We start from the raw sequence: 14,294 nt of genomic DNA on the forward strand, positions 1-14,294 counted from the left end.
AGTGCCTCACACATGCCAGGCAAGTGCTCTGTCACTGAGCCACAACCCCTAGCCCCTTTACAGACTCTTATTTGTGTTTGTCATGAGAAAACTGGTTGGGTGATGATTCTCTATAAGTGAATTTATTGAGCTGGTAGTTTAGAGTCAACACTGGCAGCCTGCCATATAAAACAGTGATTAATTTAAATATATTTTGAACAAGTTAACTAAACCTTGTTTATATATATGCCCTCTGAACATGAACAGATAAGCTTGATCATCCCAATGTTATTTTTCAAAAAGTGTATATCCTGTAAAAAGTAATAAAAAATATTTAAAATCATAACTTACCTCATCACTTTCAGGCTGTGAAAACACAACTGGCTGGCCTGTATCTGAAGTCTCCCTTATACTGGGGTATAAGGGGATCTCTCCTGAAAGAGCCCACAAGATATTTGTTAGTACCAGAGAGGTCTTTTACAGGCATTTGGAATTCCACTATTTAAATTTTGGGAAAAAAATAAATAAAATCTGAACAGAACTCATTTGAATTAAACTGTATTATGACTATCCTTGAATTAAGCTGAGTCATGACATTCTCAATTTGTTAAATCTCGGACAAAGGAATTTCAAACAAAAATTTAGAGGCAAGAACTGCATGTGAGCACATGAAGTCTATGTGGCAATCAACCAATACATGAAGCCTCAATTTGCTTTTCACTGGAGGTCTTTTAGCAAGGAATAGCTTAGGAGACATTTGTAAATTATTTTCCCCTGTAATATCCAGTATAGATATATCATGCCACACAGCAAGAGGAGAAGATGCCCAGTAGTCCAAACAAACTACGACAAAATAACCTTCCAATGCTCGCAGATGAGTGAGCCAAGAGAAAGTAGGCCAACCTGTTGCTTCACCTGTCTGCCCCTCTATCAAGTAGAATCATCTTTCTTTTGCAATTTACTCATCTATGTACCATTATATGTAACTTATAAGTTTGAAGAGTTCTCAGGAAGTATATAATAAAAACCTCCACTATATAGATAGTAGTTGGAGATGTTACCTGATTTCAGTCTCAATCTCTTCATAACTGAATCTGCTGCTCTAGTTCAAGGGGTAACCCTCTGGATTCTGTGACTGAATTAAAAGGCGGGAGATGGGTCCTGAGCTGGAACTCTAAATTATTTTCCCATAATAATGTTAGACATGGCAGTCTGCAGAACTATCCAATTTTTGTGACCTGAAATCACTGTTTCTGTATCATTGTATCAATGTTTCTGATAACATTTTTAGGCTACTGTACACTTGTGAGCCATTGGTTAAAATGTAACTTCCCAATAAGAGATTGTTTCTTTATGAGATGTTTCAAATTCTAAGTAAATGACTTACAAAATTGCACCACTCATAAGTTAGGGAATTACAATATTGTCAACATAATTGAATAATGCCATTATAATTATTACACATTTACTTTATGATATAAGTGAATGTCAATCTGTTATGTCATTATGCAGATTTGGAAAATTGAACTTTCTAGGTTAGTTAATGAAAACATTGCAGAATATAATTAGTGGCTATGATTATAGCAATGTATCAAAATATATCATTAGTATTCACCTAGCATTATAGTTGCTCTAATAGTGCAAATGTTTAATAACAGTAACACATTTATCATTAACTTTTAGAAATTTAATTATAATAGAGAATGTTTTGAAATTCTTTGATCTCTAAGGGATCTTAATTTTTAACTACCTAAAACTAATAATTCATATTCTGTCTCCCTTATTCAGAATGTAATATCTGCTATTTCCCAGAACAGAAACTCACTCACAATAACAATATCAAAACATTTTCTAAAAAGTCCACTAAGTTGTGGATTTTTGAAAAATCTCATTTTAACCCAAATCTGGGTTTTGCTCACTTAAGATGATTGTAGTTCTTTTCACTAATTTAAATTGATTCTTTAATTCAGTGCTATGAACAGTGTACATAATATAAATTTCAGGTGTCATATTTTATAGACATTAGCAAATACATAAAAAAGATTATAGATAGAGGAAGATGGCAGTGAGGGAGAGGAAGAAAGAAGGGGGAAGTACTGAGGACTGAAATAGACCCAATTGTGTTAATTGCATTTATTAATATGTCCAAGTGAATCCCACAACTATATACAACTATAATGTACTAATAAAAAATATTGTAGAAAGCAGTAAATACTGTCATTTTAAAGCTGGAAAAATGACAAATACAGAAGTGATCAGGAAGGCATTTTCATTTATTCTCTAAGAACTGACACAGAAATTGCATTTATCTGTTTATACTGAAATATTTGTGCCCACTTAGCAAACAAATTGATAACCATTTTTAAAATATTGCTTCAAGATCACTGTACTTGGACCACAAAACTTTCTTCTCAAATTTAACTTATAGGCAGTTTTTATCTAGTAGAAATTATTTTCATAGTTCGTAGAACAAATCTACTAAAAAGGCCAAAGAAAGGTTAACACATAGAATGGCACTGTACTAACATAATTAAAACACAAAGCCAAAAGCCACTGATCATTTTCTGTGACACTATCACAAAGCTTCAGACCTATCTCCCCTTCTGCAATTTCCACTGCAGAACTTAACCTAGAACAACTTACCCAGAACATCAAGATCAAGGGTCTGTGCTAGCTTCTTTGCACCATCAGCACCAAAAATATGAGTTTTGTGTTTACACTTTGGACACTGGAAAACACTCATGTTTTGGACAAGACCAAGAACCTAGAATAAAAAAAAAACACATTGAAATTAAAATAAAATTACATCATATTTTAATACATCATTTCAGCACTGAGTACCTACTAGGTGGTGATACAATGAGTTATAGACTCTGCTCTCAAGGAACTCACAAGCTAGTGAGACATAGAGACATAGGTAATTAATATAGTGATAAGTACTAAAAGTCACTGAGTAAACAGGAGCCACGGAAAACTGCCTGGGAAGAATAAGAGGAGTTTTTGAGTCGCTCACAGACATTTGTTTCTTCAGGTTGCAAGTGGCAAGAGTGGGCAAGGCCTACAAAAGGAAATACAGACAGAAGAAAGGGCACAAACCCAGGCAGCCAAATGTAACTATTTGGGCCCACATAATTTGTAACCTAGTGTGTGGTCAAGACAGAAGATGGTTTATTAAGGAAGGCCAGGGTCAGAAGGTAAGGTGCCAAATGCCATCCATATATCTGAGACTTAGACACAGGAAACCACAAAGGTTTTTAAAGACAAAAAAAGGTGATATCAAAGAGGTAGTGTTACACAATCAGGTTAGTCCTGATAACAATATGGAGAAAACAAGAGGGGAGAAAATAGAGGAAAATAAATAGTTAAGAGCTTACCTGTGGGCAAAGTCTCATGGTCAATAATAGCTAACATATAACAACAACCAACAAACAGGCCCAAACAGTGCTTATTACAGATCACGTACTAGAATAAATGCTTTAAAGGGACTATCTTATTTTCTCCTCACAAAAAATTCATAAGTATTTTATCACCCCCATTCTATCCTTGTGAAAACTGAGCCTGTCAGCTCTTATTAGAATGTTATTGCTTGAAACAAAGTTTTGTAGTAATATAGAAAATTCCCATCTCTTTCTGGGTTTCCCTAGCTTCTGGCACAAAATAGATCCTTAACAGACATTCATTGGATAAATACACAGGCTCTGCAAATATAATCTGTATTCATGATCCTTTTAATCTCGCTTTCTTATTGATGAAAAACAGTGACTCCCTTCCAGAATAAAAATGCAGAACACTACCATCAGAAGCTTAGAGATAACAATGTCTGGATCATCCTATCAATTCCACCATAAGATTATCACTGCAGAAGATTAGAACATTTACATATAAAATGAAGAATAGCATTGATAGTCCATAATGAAACAGACAAGAAAGTGATAAAATTTGTTATTCTTTTGGAAAGAGGAACAGAAAAGACTAAGGTTGCCCACAACACATATAAATGAAGACAAACAGTGAAAGACATTAATTTGGAGCAAAGCATGTTCCAAGCATCTAATATATACCCTTTTGCTGATGCAAAGTATCACAAAAATAAATTACACTGGGTTTTGGTAATTCAGCACCAACTCCAGAAAGCTAGAAGAAAACACAGCTTCATAGCAGAGCACTTTTTTTTTTTTTTATTCACTATGTCCATATGAATATACTTATTGCTTGGGCAGTTTTTCTGCCATTTATGTTAAATGTTTTATATACCCTGACTGCAGGGCTTTCAACTTAAACATAAGAAATATCATTCAACAAATAAGATTAGGATATTTATAGACAGTGAAAAATCTAGGCAAGGCATATTTCAATTCATAGAGAACAGGAAAAGCCTTATTACCTTGGAATTTCTCAGACTTCCCAAGACACAAGAGACAAGAATATACCTGCAGTTTGCATGATTTACTTCTCATTATCAAATTATTCTCCATGGATTGTATAACTATCTCATATTCCCTACAGACTACATAAATGTCACAGACATAAAATATGAAACGACAACCAAACAATATTTAATGCACTCTTATTATATACCAGTAACCAGGCTAAACACAAATGCTAGCATACTGTGGTGAGCCAAACAGACTTGATGCTGGCCCCCTTGAAGCTTGAGCTCTAATTGCAGAAATGGATTAAACAAGAAACACATTTCTGTGGAAGCAAAGCACAAAGTATATGAAAGAGCAGATCAGAGAAGACTCCATTGACTCTAGAAGTCAGAGAGGGTTTCTTTAAGGAAACTTTTAACCTAAAAAATACAGGATAACCAGGCAAAAACTAGGAAAAGGGAAGAAAAATATTCAAGACAGGGAGCATATGTCTACCTTCAAGAAATTGAAAGGCCAGTCTTGAGGCCTCAGGGATGTGATGAGAGTGACATGCAATCAGGATGGCAAGGCAGGGCATATGGGCCACATTCAGGTGTCTGGGTTCTCTAATGAGCACAGAGAAGCTGCTAACGGTTTCAAGTAACAGAGGCCAAAGTGGCCAGCAGTTGTAGTGGACTTACTACTTGGGGTTCCTATCTCAGATTTAAAAAACATCACAAAATATCAGAAAAAAAAAACTAAAAAAATTTGTGTATTTACTAAACAAACACAAATTCAGGTCTGTGTGCTCCAAAATCAATCGTGGAGAGGTGATCATTTTTAGTGCTATCTAAAATATGTTCAGTTCTCCTGGGCACAAAGTTAGGATTTTTCTCCTCTGCAATTAGGTAATGACATGTAACTTGTTTTGGCCAATAAAAAGTGAGCAGAAATGCCACCTGTCCCTTCCAGGCTGAATTCAGCTTTAAGTGTTGGTTTTTCATTATCTTTCTTTATCCTGGTGCCTGCAAGCTTTCAGATGGGAGCTGCTCTGTCAGTCTGGGTGCCAGAGTTAGAACAATACAGAGGAAATGTTGAAGCCAAACCACAATGGATATGCAGCAAAAGAAAGGAAACTGGTGTGGTTTTAAACCACTGGAATTTAAGGATTGTTAACACACATGGCCTATCCCATTTTTGGCTGATACAGAAGTATATAAAGAAAATATTAGAATTCCTATTTTATGATCACCTTTTTAATTTCAATTATTGTGCTTTATAATACAAATAGAATTAATTCAGTAATATATGCATACTATATACTATATATATGTATATATAACAAATATTCATATATTGGGTATATGTTCAAGCATCATTTACTGATAAGGATTCATAATCAAAAAAGTTAGGAAATAAAGAACCCTCTGTATGTTTGAGAGCCAGGGTTTAGACAACACTTGGATCTATTACTGCTAATATCTAACTTCTTTCAGTTCAAGGATAAATGCCCCAGTAATGCTTCCTAGGTCATCTTAAATAAACTAATTCCACTTAACTTTAGAATTTGTTATCTTAAGAACTTCTCATATGTATATACCTTTGCTTGATTAAAAAATTGGTTATAATGAAACACTAATTTATAGAGGAGATGATATAGCACTGCATGTTAATTGCATATTTCACATGGAAAATAATGAATCTCAACCCACTACTCACCACATACACAAAAGTTAATTCTAGATAGATGTAGAATCAAATATAAAAAGGTAAAACAATAATACTTATAGAAGAAAATAGGTAGAGGCAGGCAGAGATTTTTCTAGAACTATACAAAGAGGCATTAAACATCAACTTGACATTTTATTAACTAGAACTTCATCAACAGAGTGAAAAGGCAGACCACAGAGCAGGAGATGGTTTTACCTGAAATATATAAATATATAAAGAACTCCTGTAAATCAATAAGGAAAAGTCAGACAACACAATAAAAACAGACACAAGACTTAATAAGCACTTCACAAAAGAGGATGTCCAATCCAAAGTACATTCATGCTTAAGACTAGTTTAGGAAAGATGAAAATCAGTACAACAAAAACAAACACAAATACCAAATGTTGATGAGGATGTGCTCATTTTTCAGCTGGGTTATTTGTTTCTAGCCCTTGAGCTGAGTTACTTAGGTATTTTGGATATTAATACCTTATCAAATGTATGGTTTGCAAATACCTTCACCCACAGATGGTCTGTTTACTCTGCTAATTGTTTCCTTGCTTGTGCAGACAAATCACATTTGTCTATTTTTACATTTGGTGCCTGTGCTTTTGGGTTCATCTCCAAAAGATCACTGATCAGAACAATGTCAGAGAACTTTTCCCTCATAGTTTCTTCTAACAGTTTTAGAGTTTCAAGTCTTACATTTAAGTCTTTAAGCCATTTTGAGTTACTTTTGTATACAACATGAGATAAGGGACTAATTTTATTTTTCTGCATGTGAATATCCAGTTATCTTAGCACCATTTACTGAAGGGACTATCCTTTTCCCATGTGTATTCATGGCACTTTTGTCAAAAAACAACTGGCCACAAATGTGTAAATTTATTTCTGGGTTCTCCATTGTTCTATTTCTTGAATACAAACAGTGTGTACGTTCACTTTGTAAAAATTCATTGTGGATACACTTCCAGTTTGTGCCTTTTAGGTAGGTAAGTCATAGTCCAATAAAAATTTGCTTAAATAAAGAGGTAGTCATGAGAAGACTAGTAATAAAGCAATAGGACAAGTAACTAAAACAATGGTATATTACTCATCTTGTATACCTGCACACAAAAATAACCATCTGATTTAAATAGGAAATACTATATAAAAACAAGAAAGTAACAGTAAAATTAAAATGAGCTGCTTGGGAGAAACAACCTCCTGTTCTTCTTAATACTACAATGAAAGATCTGAAACAAAAGTCTAACCCCAAAGAAGCTGTGAAATGATGAGGTTATAGATCTGCAATGTCCAATCAGATAATCGTTTGTCACATGGGGCTACTGACCACTTGAACTGTGGCTGGTTAGAACTGTGATGTGCTGTAAGTGTAAAATACACACTGAATATCAATGACAGTATGAGTAAAAACAGGTAAAACATATCAATACTTTTTTAAGTTTATGTTTAATTTTCAATTTTTTTGTCAAAGCATATCACAGATGCACACAAAAACATGCTCAAATCTTAAGTGTATGGCTGAATGAACTTAATAAAGTACAACCATGTTACTAAAATCCTGCTAAGCACTGCCAGCACCCTGGAAGTTTCCTTGTTACCCTCCAAAACACTTCCCCAAAGGTATATATTTCTTTTTTTGTAAATTTATTTATTCTAATTTGTTATACATGATGGAATAATGCAATTCATTTCATATTACACATATAAAACACAATTTTTCAAGTCACTGATTGTACTCAAAGTTTTTTCACACCATTCATGTCTTTATACATATACCTAGGGTAATGATGTCTAACTCATTGCACCATCTTTCCTGTCTCCTTGCCGCCTCCCTTCCTCTCCCTACCCTTTGCCCTGTCTAAAGTTCCTCCATTCCTCCCATGCTCCCCACCCATTGCCATTATGAGTTAGCATCCTCACTCAGCCTTTGTTTTTTTGGGATTGGCTTGCTTCAATTAGCATTATATTCTCCAACTCCATCCATTTACCTGCAAATGCCATGATTTTATTCTCTTTTAATGCTGAATAATGTTCCATTGTGTGTGTATGTATGTATGTGTGTGTGTGTGTATGTCTATGTGTATGTGTGTGTGTGTGTGTGTGTGTATGTATATATATATATATATATATATATATATATATATATATATATATATATATATATATAAATAAAACAAAGTTTCCCTAACTATTCATCTACTGAAGGACATCTGGGTTGGTTCCACAATTTAGCTATTGTGAATTGTGCTGCTATAAACATTGATATGGCTGTGTCCCTGTAGTATGCTGTTTTAAGTCCTTTGAGTATAAACTGAGGAGTGGGATAGTTGGGTCAAATGGTGGTTCCATTCCAAGTTTTCCAAGGAATCTCCATACTGCTTTCTATATTGGCTGCACCAATTTGTAGTCCCACCAGCAACGTATGAGTGTACCTTTTCCCCATATCCTTGCCAACATTTATTGTTGTTTGTATTCTTGATAGCTGCCATTCTGACTGGAGTGAGATGAAATCTTGATTTGCATTTCTCTAATTGACAGAGATGTTGAACATTTTTTCATGTCTGTTGATTGATTGTATATCCTCTTCTGAGAAGTGTCTGTTCAGTTCCTTGGCCCATTTATTGATTGGCTTATTTGGTTTTGTTTTGTTTTTGTTTTGGGTGTTAAAGTTTTTGAATGCTTTATATATCCTAGAGATTAGTGCTCTATCTGATGTGCTTGTGGTAAAGATTTGCTTCCATTCTGTAGGCTCTCTATTCACCTCACTGTTTCTTTGCCGGGAAGAAGCTTTTTAGTTTGAATCCATCCCATTTATTGATTCTTGGCTTTAATTCTTGTGCTACAGGAGTCTTATTAAGAAAGTCGGGGCCTAATCTGACATGATGAAGATTTGGGCCTACTTTTTCTTCCATTAGGTGCAAGGTTTCTGGTGTAATTCCTAGGTCCTTGATCCACTTTGAATTGAGTTTTGTGCATGGTGAGAGAAAAGAGGTTTCATTTCATTTTGTTACATGTAGATTTCCAGTTTTCCCACCACCATTTATTGAAGAGACTATCTTTTCTCCAATGTACGTTTTTGGTGCCTTTGTCTAATATAAGATAACTATAGTCATGTGGGTTAGACTCTGTGTCCTCTATTCTGTACCACTAATCTACCAAAAGCACTATATAGATTCAATGCAATCCCGATCAAAATCCCAATGACATTCCTTATAGAAACAGAAAAGCAGTTATGAAATTCATCTGGAAAAATAAGAGATTCAGAATAGCCAAAGCAATCCTTAGCAAGAAGAGTAAAGCTGGTGGTATTACTATACCCGACCTTAAACTATACTACAGAGCAACAGTAACAAAAACAGCATGGTGTTAGCACCAAAATAGACTGCTAACCTGATTTCTAACACCATAAATTAATTTTATCTGGTCTTGAACTTGATATGAATGAAATCATGCAACACATTCTTCTGTGTATATGTGATTCTTCCAGCTAAACTATTTCTGTGTGGTTCATTTTCATTAGGTCCCCAAATTTCATATCCATTCTCCTATAGGATCACTTGGGTTATTTTCAATCTTTGGATACTATAAGTAATGCTTCTATTAATGTTTTTATATGTCCTTTTGTGGGGGATTGGGTATTAGGTTATACCTCAGCTATCCTTTCCACTACAGTTGTAATTTGCATTACCATAATTATTAATTAAATTGAATATATTTAAAAATTTATTGGTCATTTTCATGTCATTTCCTATAAAATGCCTGATCAGGTGTCTGGCCTATTTTCATCTGTTCACAGGTGCCTAATTTCACCCATTTTCTTGTTTTTTATTTTTACTTTTAAAAATATGGCTACTAAAAATTTATAAGTTACATTTATATACAATATATTTTGGTATTTATCCTATTTAAAGTTTCAAAGTCCTAATGATGTCCAAAAACATTTTATCAGGTTCTGTGATTTATTATAAATATTTTAAAATATTGAACAGAAAAGAAACATTTACTTTCAAGAATACTCAAGACAGATTAAACTATCAAGTTTCTTTGCTTTTAGCTGGAATCACATCAACAAAGAGTGATAGCACTCTTATGTGGTTATCTTGTTCTGTGCAGAAGCTCATACAACAGTTTTATACATATAAAACCCCATGTATGGATAGACACACATATACATATATTATATATCCTCTCTTTAGTTAATTAAATAAATTAGTTATTAAATAACACATGCAGACTGTGTGGCAAACAGCTCTTTCAAAACATAGGGTGAGCTGGAGAAAAACATAAAAGAAAGGTGTGAGCATTAAAAAGTTAGAAATCACTGATCATATTCATTTAAGAGCAATCCTCTATAATCACTGGGGCTTTGAATGGGGAAAACTAATAAACTAAGGAAGAACATTAGAATATCCATATTCCAATTTTGTTCATAAATTTTTTTCTTTCTTAAATAGGAAAGAATTCATTTCCACATGGCCCCCACCAAAAAAACCTTACATTTTACGAATACTTTATGTATTGTTAAGCTGTTTGTTTATTGTAGAGCTATTGTGTATTTCCTTTGATAGCAGAAACATTATAGAACAGACGTTTGTTATAGCTTAATTTACATAATGCCATTGAGATGCAGCTGTAAGCATGCTCAATCATTTTTTAATGCCTCATCAAAGTATAAGCTCCTTTTCTTTTTAACCTCAGCTTGTTTTACTGAAAGAAAGCTAACATCAGCCACCACAAACATTTTATATGTTATTTCAATCCATCATTGGCTCAGAAGGGTACTTCCTTTATTAACTTTTAAAAAATTGACTCTCTTGAAATATCAACATTGCTCTGAATATTGGATTTTTGTGTCTAAAGGTACTGAATTAAGCAGGCTCAAAAGGCCCCAATTTTAATTTCTTCTTGACATTTTAAACCCAGATTCAGGTAAGTAACAAGCAAGATTTTCAGGCTACTATATAATCCAATTTCTCAAGGTTACAATCAGGTTAAATGCTTGCTGGTTGGAGACTGTCATATGGATTAAAAGCTATGTTTCAAGAAAAATTGAGGAGGAAAAACTCATTGTTAAATAGAGAATGAATTATAATAAATGAAATAGATTAGATTCATAAGTGCTTTTCAGTTCTCCATTAGCCTCAAACCAGTTTTTGGTAGACATCTGAAGCATGTCTATAGATATTATAATTTTAAAAAATGAGATGAGTGTTCTTTTTTTTCTTTTTCAGAAGAAGTAGTCTGACATGGAAAGAACAATAAGTAGGGAGGCCTGCATCCATGTTGCTCTCAGAGACCAACTAAGTAGCTGTGGGACCATGATGTATAACTAAACTTTTCTATTCCTTGAATTCTTAATCTCTAAAATGAGGATTATAATGATGTCTAAAGTCTACCACTATAGAAACAACATTCAGAGCTACCATTTATAATACTAGGTACTGAGGTTGTACTACATACTGCATATATGTGCCACAGTGACTGATAGATATTGCCATCTCTATTTCATGGAAGAGAACAGTAAAGCTAAATTATTAGTTCAAGATTACACTGTAAATAACAAAGCCACAATCCAAACTATTTAAGTTACTGGTATGTATTTGGAAGTCACCAAAAAAAAAAAAAAAAGTAAATGGATGAGGATTTGGTGTATGGAATTAGGTAGCCTGAGATAATGAATATCCACATGGTTTATTTTTATTTATTTATTATTATTTTTTTTAGAGAGAGAGAGAGAGAGAATTTTTTAATATTTATTTTTTAGTTTTACGGTGGACACAACATCTTTGTTTATATGTGGTGCTGAGGATCGAACCCGGGCGGCACACATGCCAGGCCAGCGCGCTACCGCTTGAGCCACCTCCCCAGCCCTATCCACATGGTTTAGTAGAGCAATTTAACATAATAATTAAGAGCACAGTTGCAAGGAAGGCCTGATTAGAACCATCTTCTTGCCACTTGGTGCCACAGTCAAGCTTCAGACTTCATTCTCTTCTCCAAGATCCTGAGCATGAAACTCCCTTTCCCTTAATCCTTATTCGACTTTATATCAACAAAATTTATAGATTTTTAATTCCTCTCTATTTTTTAATCCATCATTTTCTTCTGGTTTCATCTGTTTACCTGAATAATCGGAATCCCAATGAGAAGCAAATTATAATGAAGACTCCTATATCCTACAGTTATCTCACCCTGAGATATTCCCTGATGATGACAGTACTCAACTCGAACTCTGGATCATCCACAGAAATTGCAGTTAAGAATGTGGGGTCGGGGCTGGGGATGTGGCTCAAGCGTTAGCGCGCTTGCCTGGCATGCGTGCGGCCCGGGTTCGATCCTCAGCACCACATACGAATAAAGATGTTGTGTCCGCCGATAACTAAAAAATAAATATTAAAATTAAAAAAAAAAAAAAAAGAATGTGGGGTCTAGGGGATGGGGTAATATCTCAGTGGTTCAGTAATTGCCCAGCAAGTGAGTTCAATTCCCAGCGTGGGGGGGCGGGGGAGCGCTTTATAAAACAGCAGGCTACTACTTGGTTAAATAATGTCCTCTACTTCACAGGCTTGTTTGCAAGGATGAGTTTAATTAATCCAAATCACAAAGAAGAGCATCCTAATTTAAAACACATATGAATTGAGAGATCCTGTGGCAAGACACAGATGAACATACACTTTCAGTCTCTAAGAAGTAATTATGGCTAAGATGCAGAATGCTGTCTGGTCTTGTAAAGGTTATCACTAGAGAAAAGTCATTTTTCTAAAACTAAAATTACCCAATTGTGAAGAAGGAAGCCACATGTGATATATCATATGCAAACCAATTAACATACATTCCTAAAAAGAATTTAAATAGTACATTGTAAGGTTTCCACAGGTAATACTGAGAGATTCTTTAAATATATCTGCATTAGTCTGTTTTTCATTACTATAACAACATACCTAAGGTAAGCTAACATTTTAAAGGAAAGAGGTTTATTTAGCTCATGGTCTTGGAGATTAAAGGGCATGGCCCTGACATCAGTTTGGCTTTGGTGAGGACATCATGGCAGATGGCAGGAGCTTGGGAGAGCAAGAGATTGTATTGCCAAACAGAAAGCTAGATACTGATTCAGGGGTCAGTCTTGCTCTTGTAACTCATTCTCAAGAAAGCTCAAGGTCCCCATCATCCCTTCCAAGAGCATGCCTCCAATGACTGAAGGACTTCCACTAGTCCCCACCTCTTGAAGATACCACCACCACACTAAAGATAGAAATCTCCAACACATGAGCCTTTGGAAGACAAACCACATCCAAACCATAGAACATCAAAGGTAGTAAACACACTAGAGAGTTAAGTAGAACCTCTTGATGATCACATAGGAAAAATTATGCTCAAGGATAAAAAAGAATAAATAGATCACTTGCCTCCACTTCCACAAAAGAGTACCTATTTTTTAATTTTAGTGCTGGTAGGCAAGAAAATTAGGTAAAATAGGACTAACTAGATGCTAAAAATGCTATGGTTGACATTACAAACACAGGAGTTCTGAAGGCATTCAGGGATGTAGATGTGGCACTCAGTTCAAATGAATAACTTTTTGCCATAAATAATTACTTTTTTTTTTTTTTTTGTATTAGGGATTGAATTCAGGGGCACTCGACCACTGAGCCACATCCCCAGCCCTATTTTGTATTTTATTTAGAGTCAGGGTCTCACTGAGTTGCTTGCTTAGCACCTTGCTTTTTCTGAGGCTGGCTTTGAACTTGTGATCCTCCTGCCTCAGCCTCCCAATCTGCTGGGATTATAGGCATTCGCCACCGCACCTGGCCCATAAATGATTACTTTGCCAGAAAAATAATAAACCACAATTCTGATCTTTATTGTCAAGAAGGTGTTTCACATTTGTAGGATATTTGGTTATGAAAGTGGGAAATGGAAAGAAAACAGTGATAAGAAGTGTCTATTCGAGGTTGTAATATCATCTAGTTTATCTTAGAAGACAATATAACCATTTACCTTTACAAATTACTAAAAAGTTCCAGAACAAAACAGGATTTTTCTTTCTTTGTTTTTAGTAGACAAAGTAAACCAATCTCTCTCTTATAAAATGAATAACTATTTGCAAGGCTGCTATAGAACTTTCAGAGTTATTTATTAGGAAAAAATAAAGTAAATGACCAACATTAGGCTTTAATCTTCATATTTATTGCCTGGCCAATTATATGGTATAGACTGTTGGCTTCTCACCAAAATCAATGGTCT

General features: G+C 34.6%; 1 protein-coding gene across 2 annotated transcripts in view; it reads right to left on the reverse strand.

Moving 5' to 3' along the window:
• The window catches only part of LOC124081270 (iron-sulfur protein NUBPL), a 177,825-nt gene that overhangs the window by 9,321 nt on the left and 154,210 nt on the right, over window positions 1–14,294 (reverse strand). For both annotated transcript variants that reach the window (XM_046427486.2, XM_046427487.2), the window contains 2 exons: window positions 2,623–2,743; window positions 331–413 (listed from right to left, as the gene is read on the reverse strand). In XM_046427486.2, coding sequence (XP_046283442.1) covers window positions 331–413; window positions 2,623–2,743 — 204 coding nt within the window. The remainder of the gene's footprint in view (window positions 1–330; window positions 414–2,622; window positions 2,744–14,294) is intronic.

Source organism: Marmota monax, unplaced genomic scaffold, assembly GCF_021218885.2.
Source record: "Marmota monax isolate L192 unplaced genomic scaffold, Marmota_monax_Labrador192_F-V1.1 WCK01_AAM20220418_F8-fsc00222, whole genome shotgun sequence".
Taxonomy (NCBI): domain Eukaryota; kingdom Metazoa; phylum Chordata; class Mammalia; order Rodentia; family Sciuridae; genus Marmota; species Marmota monax.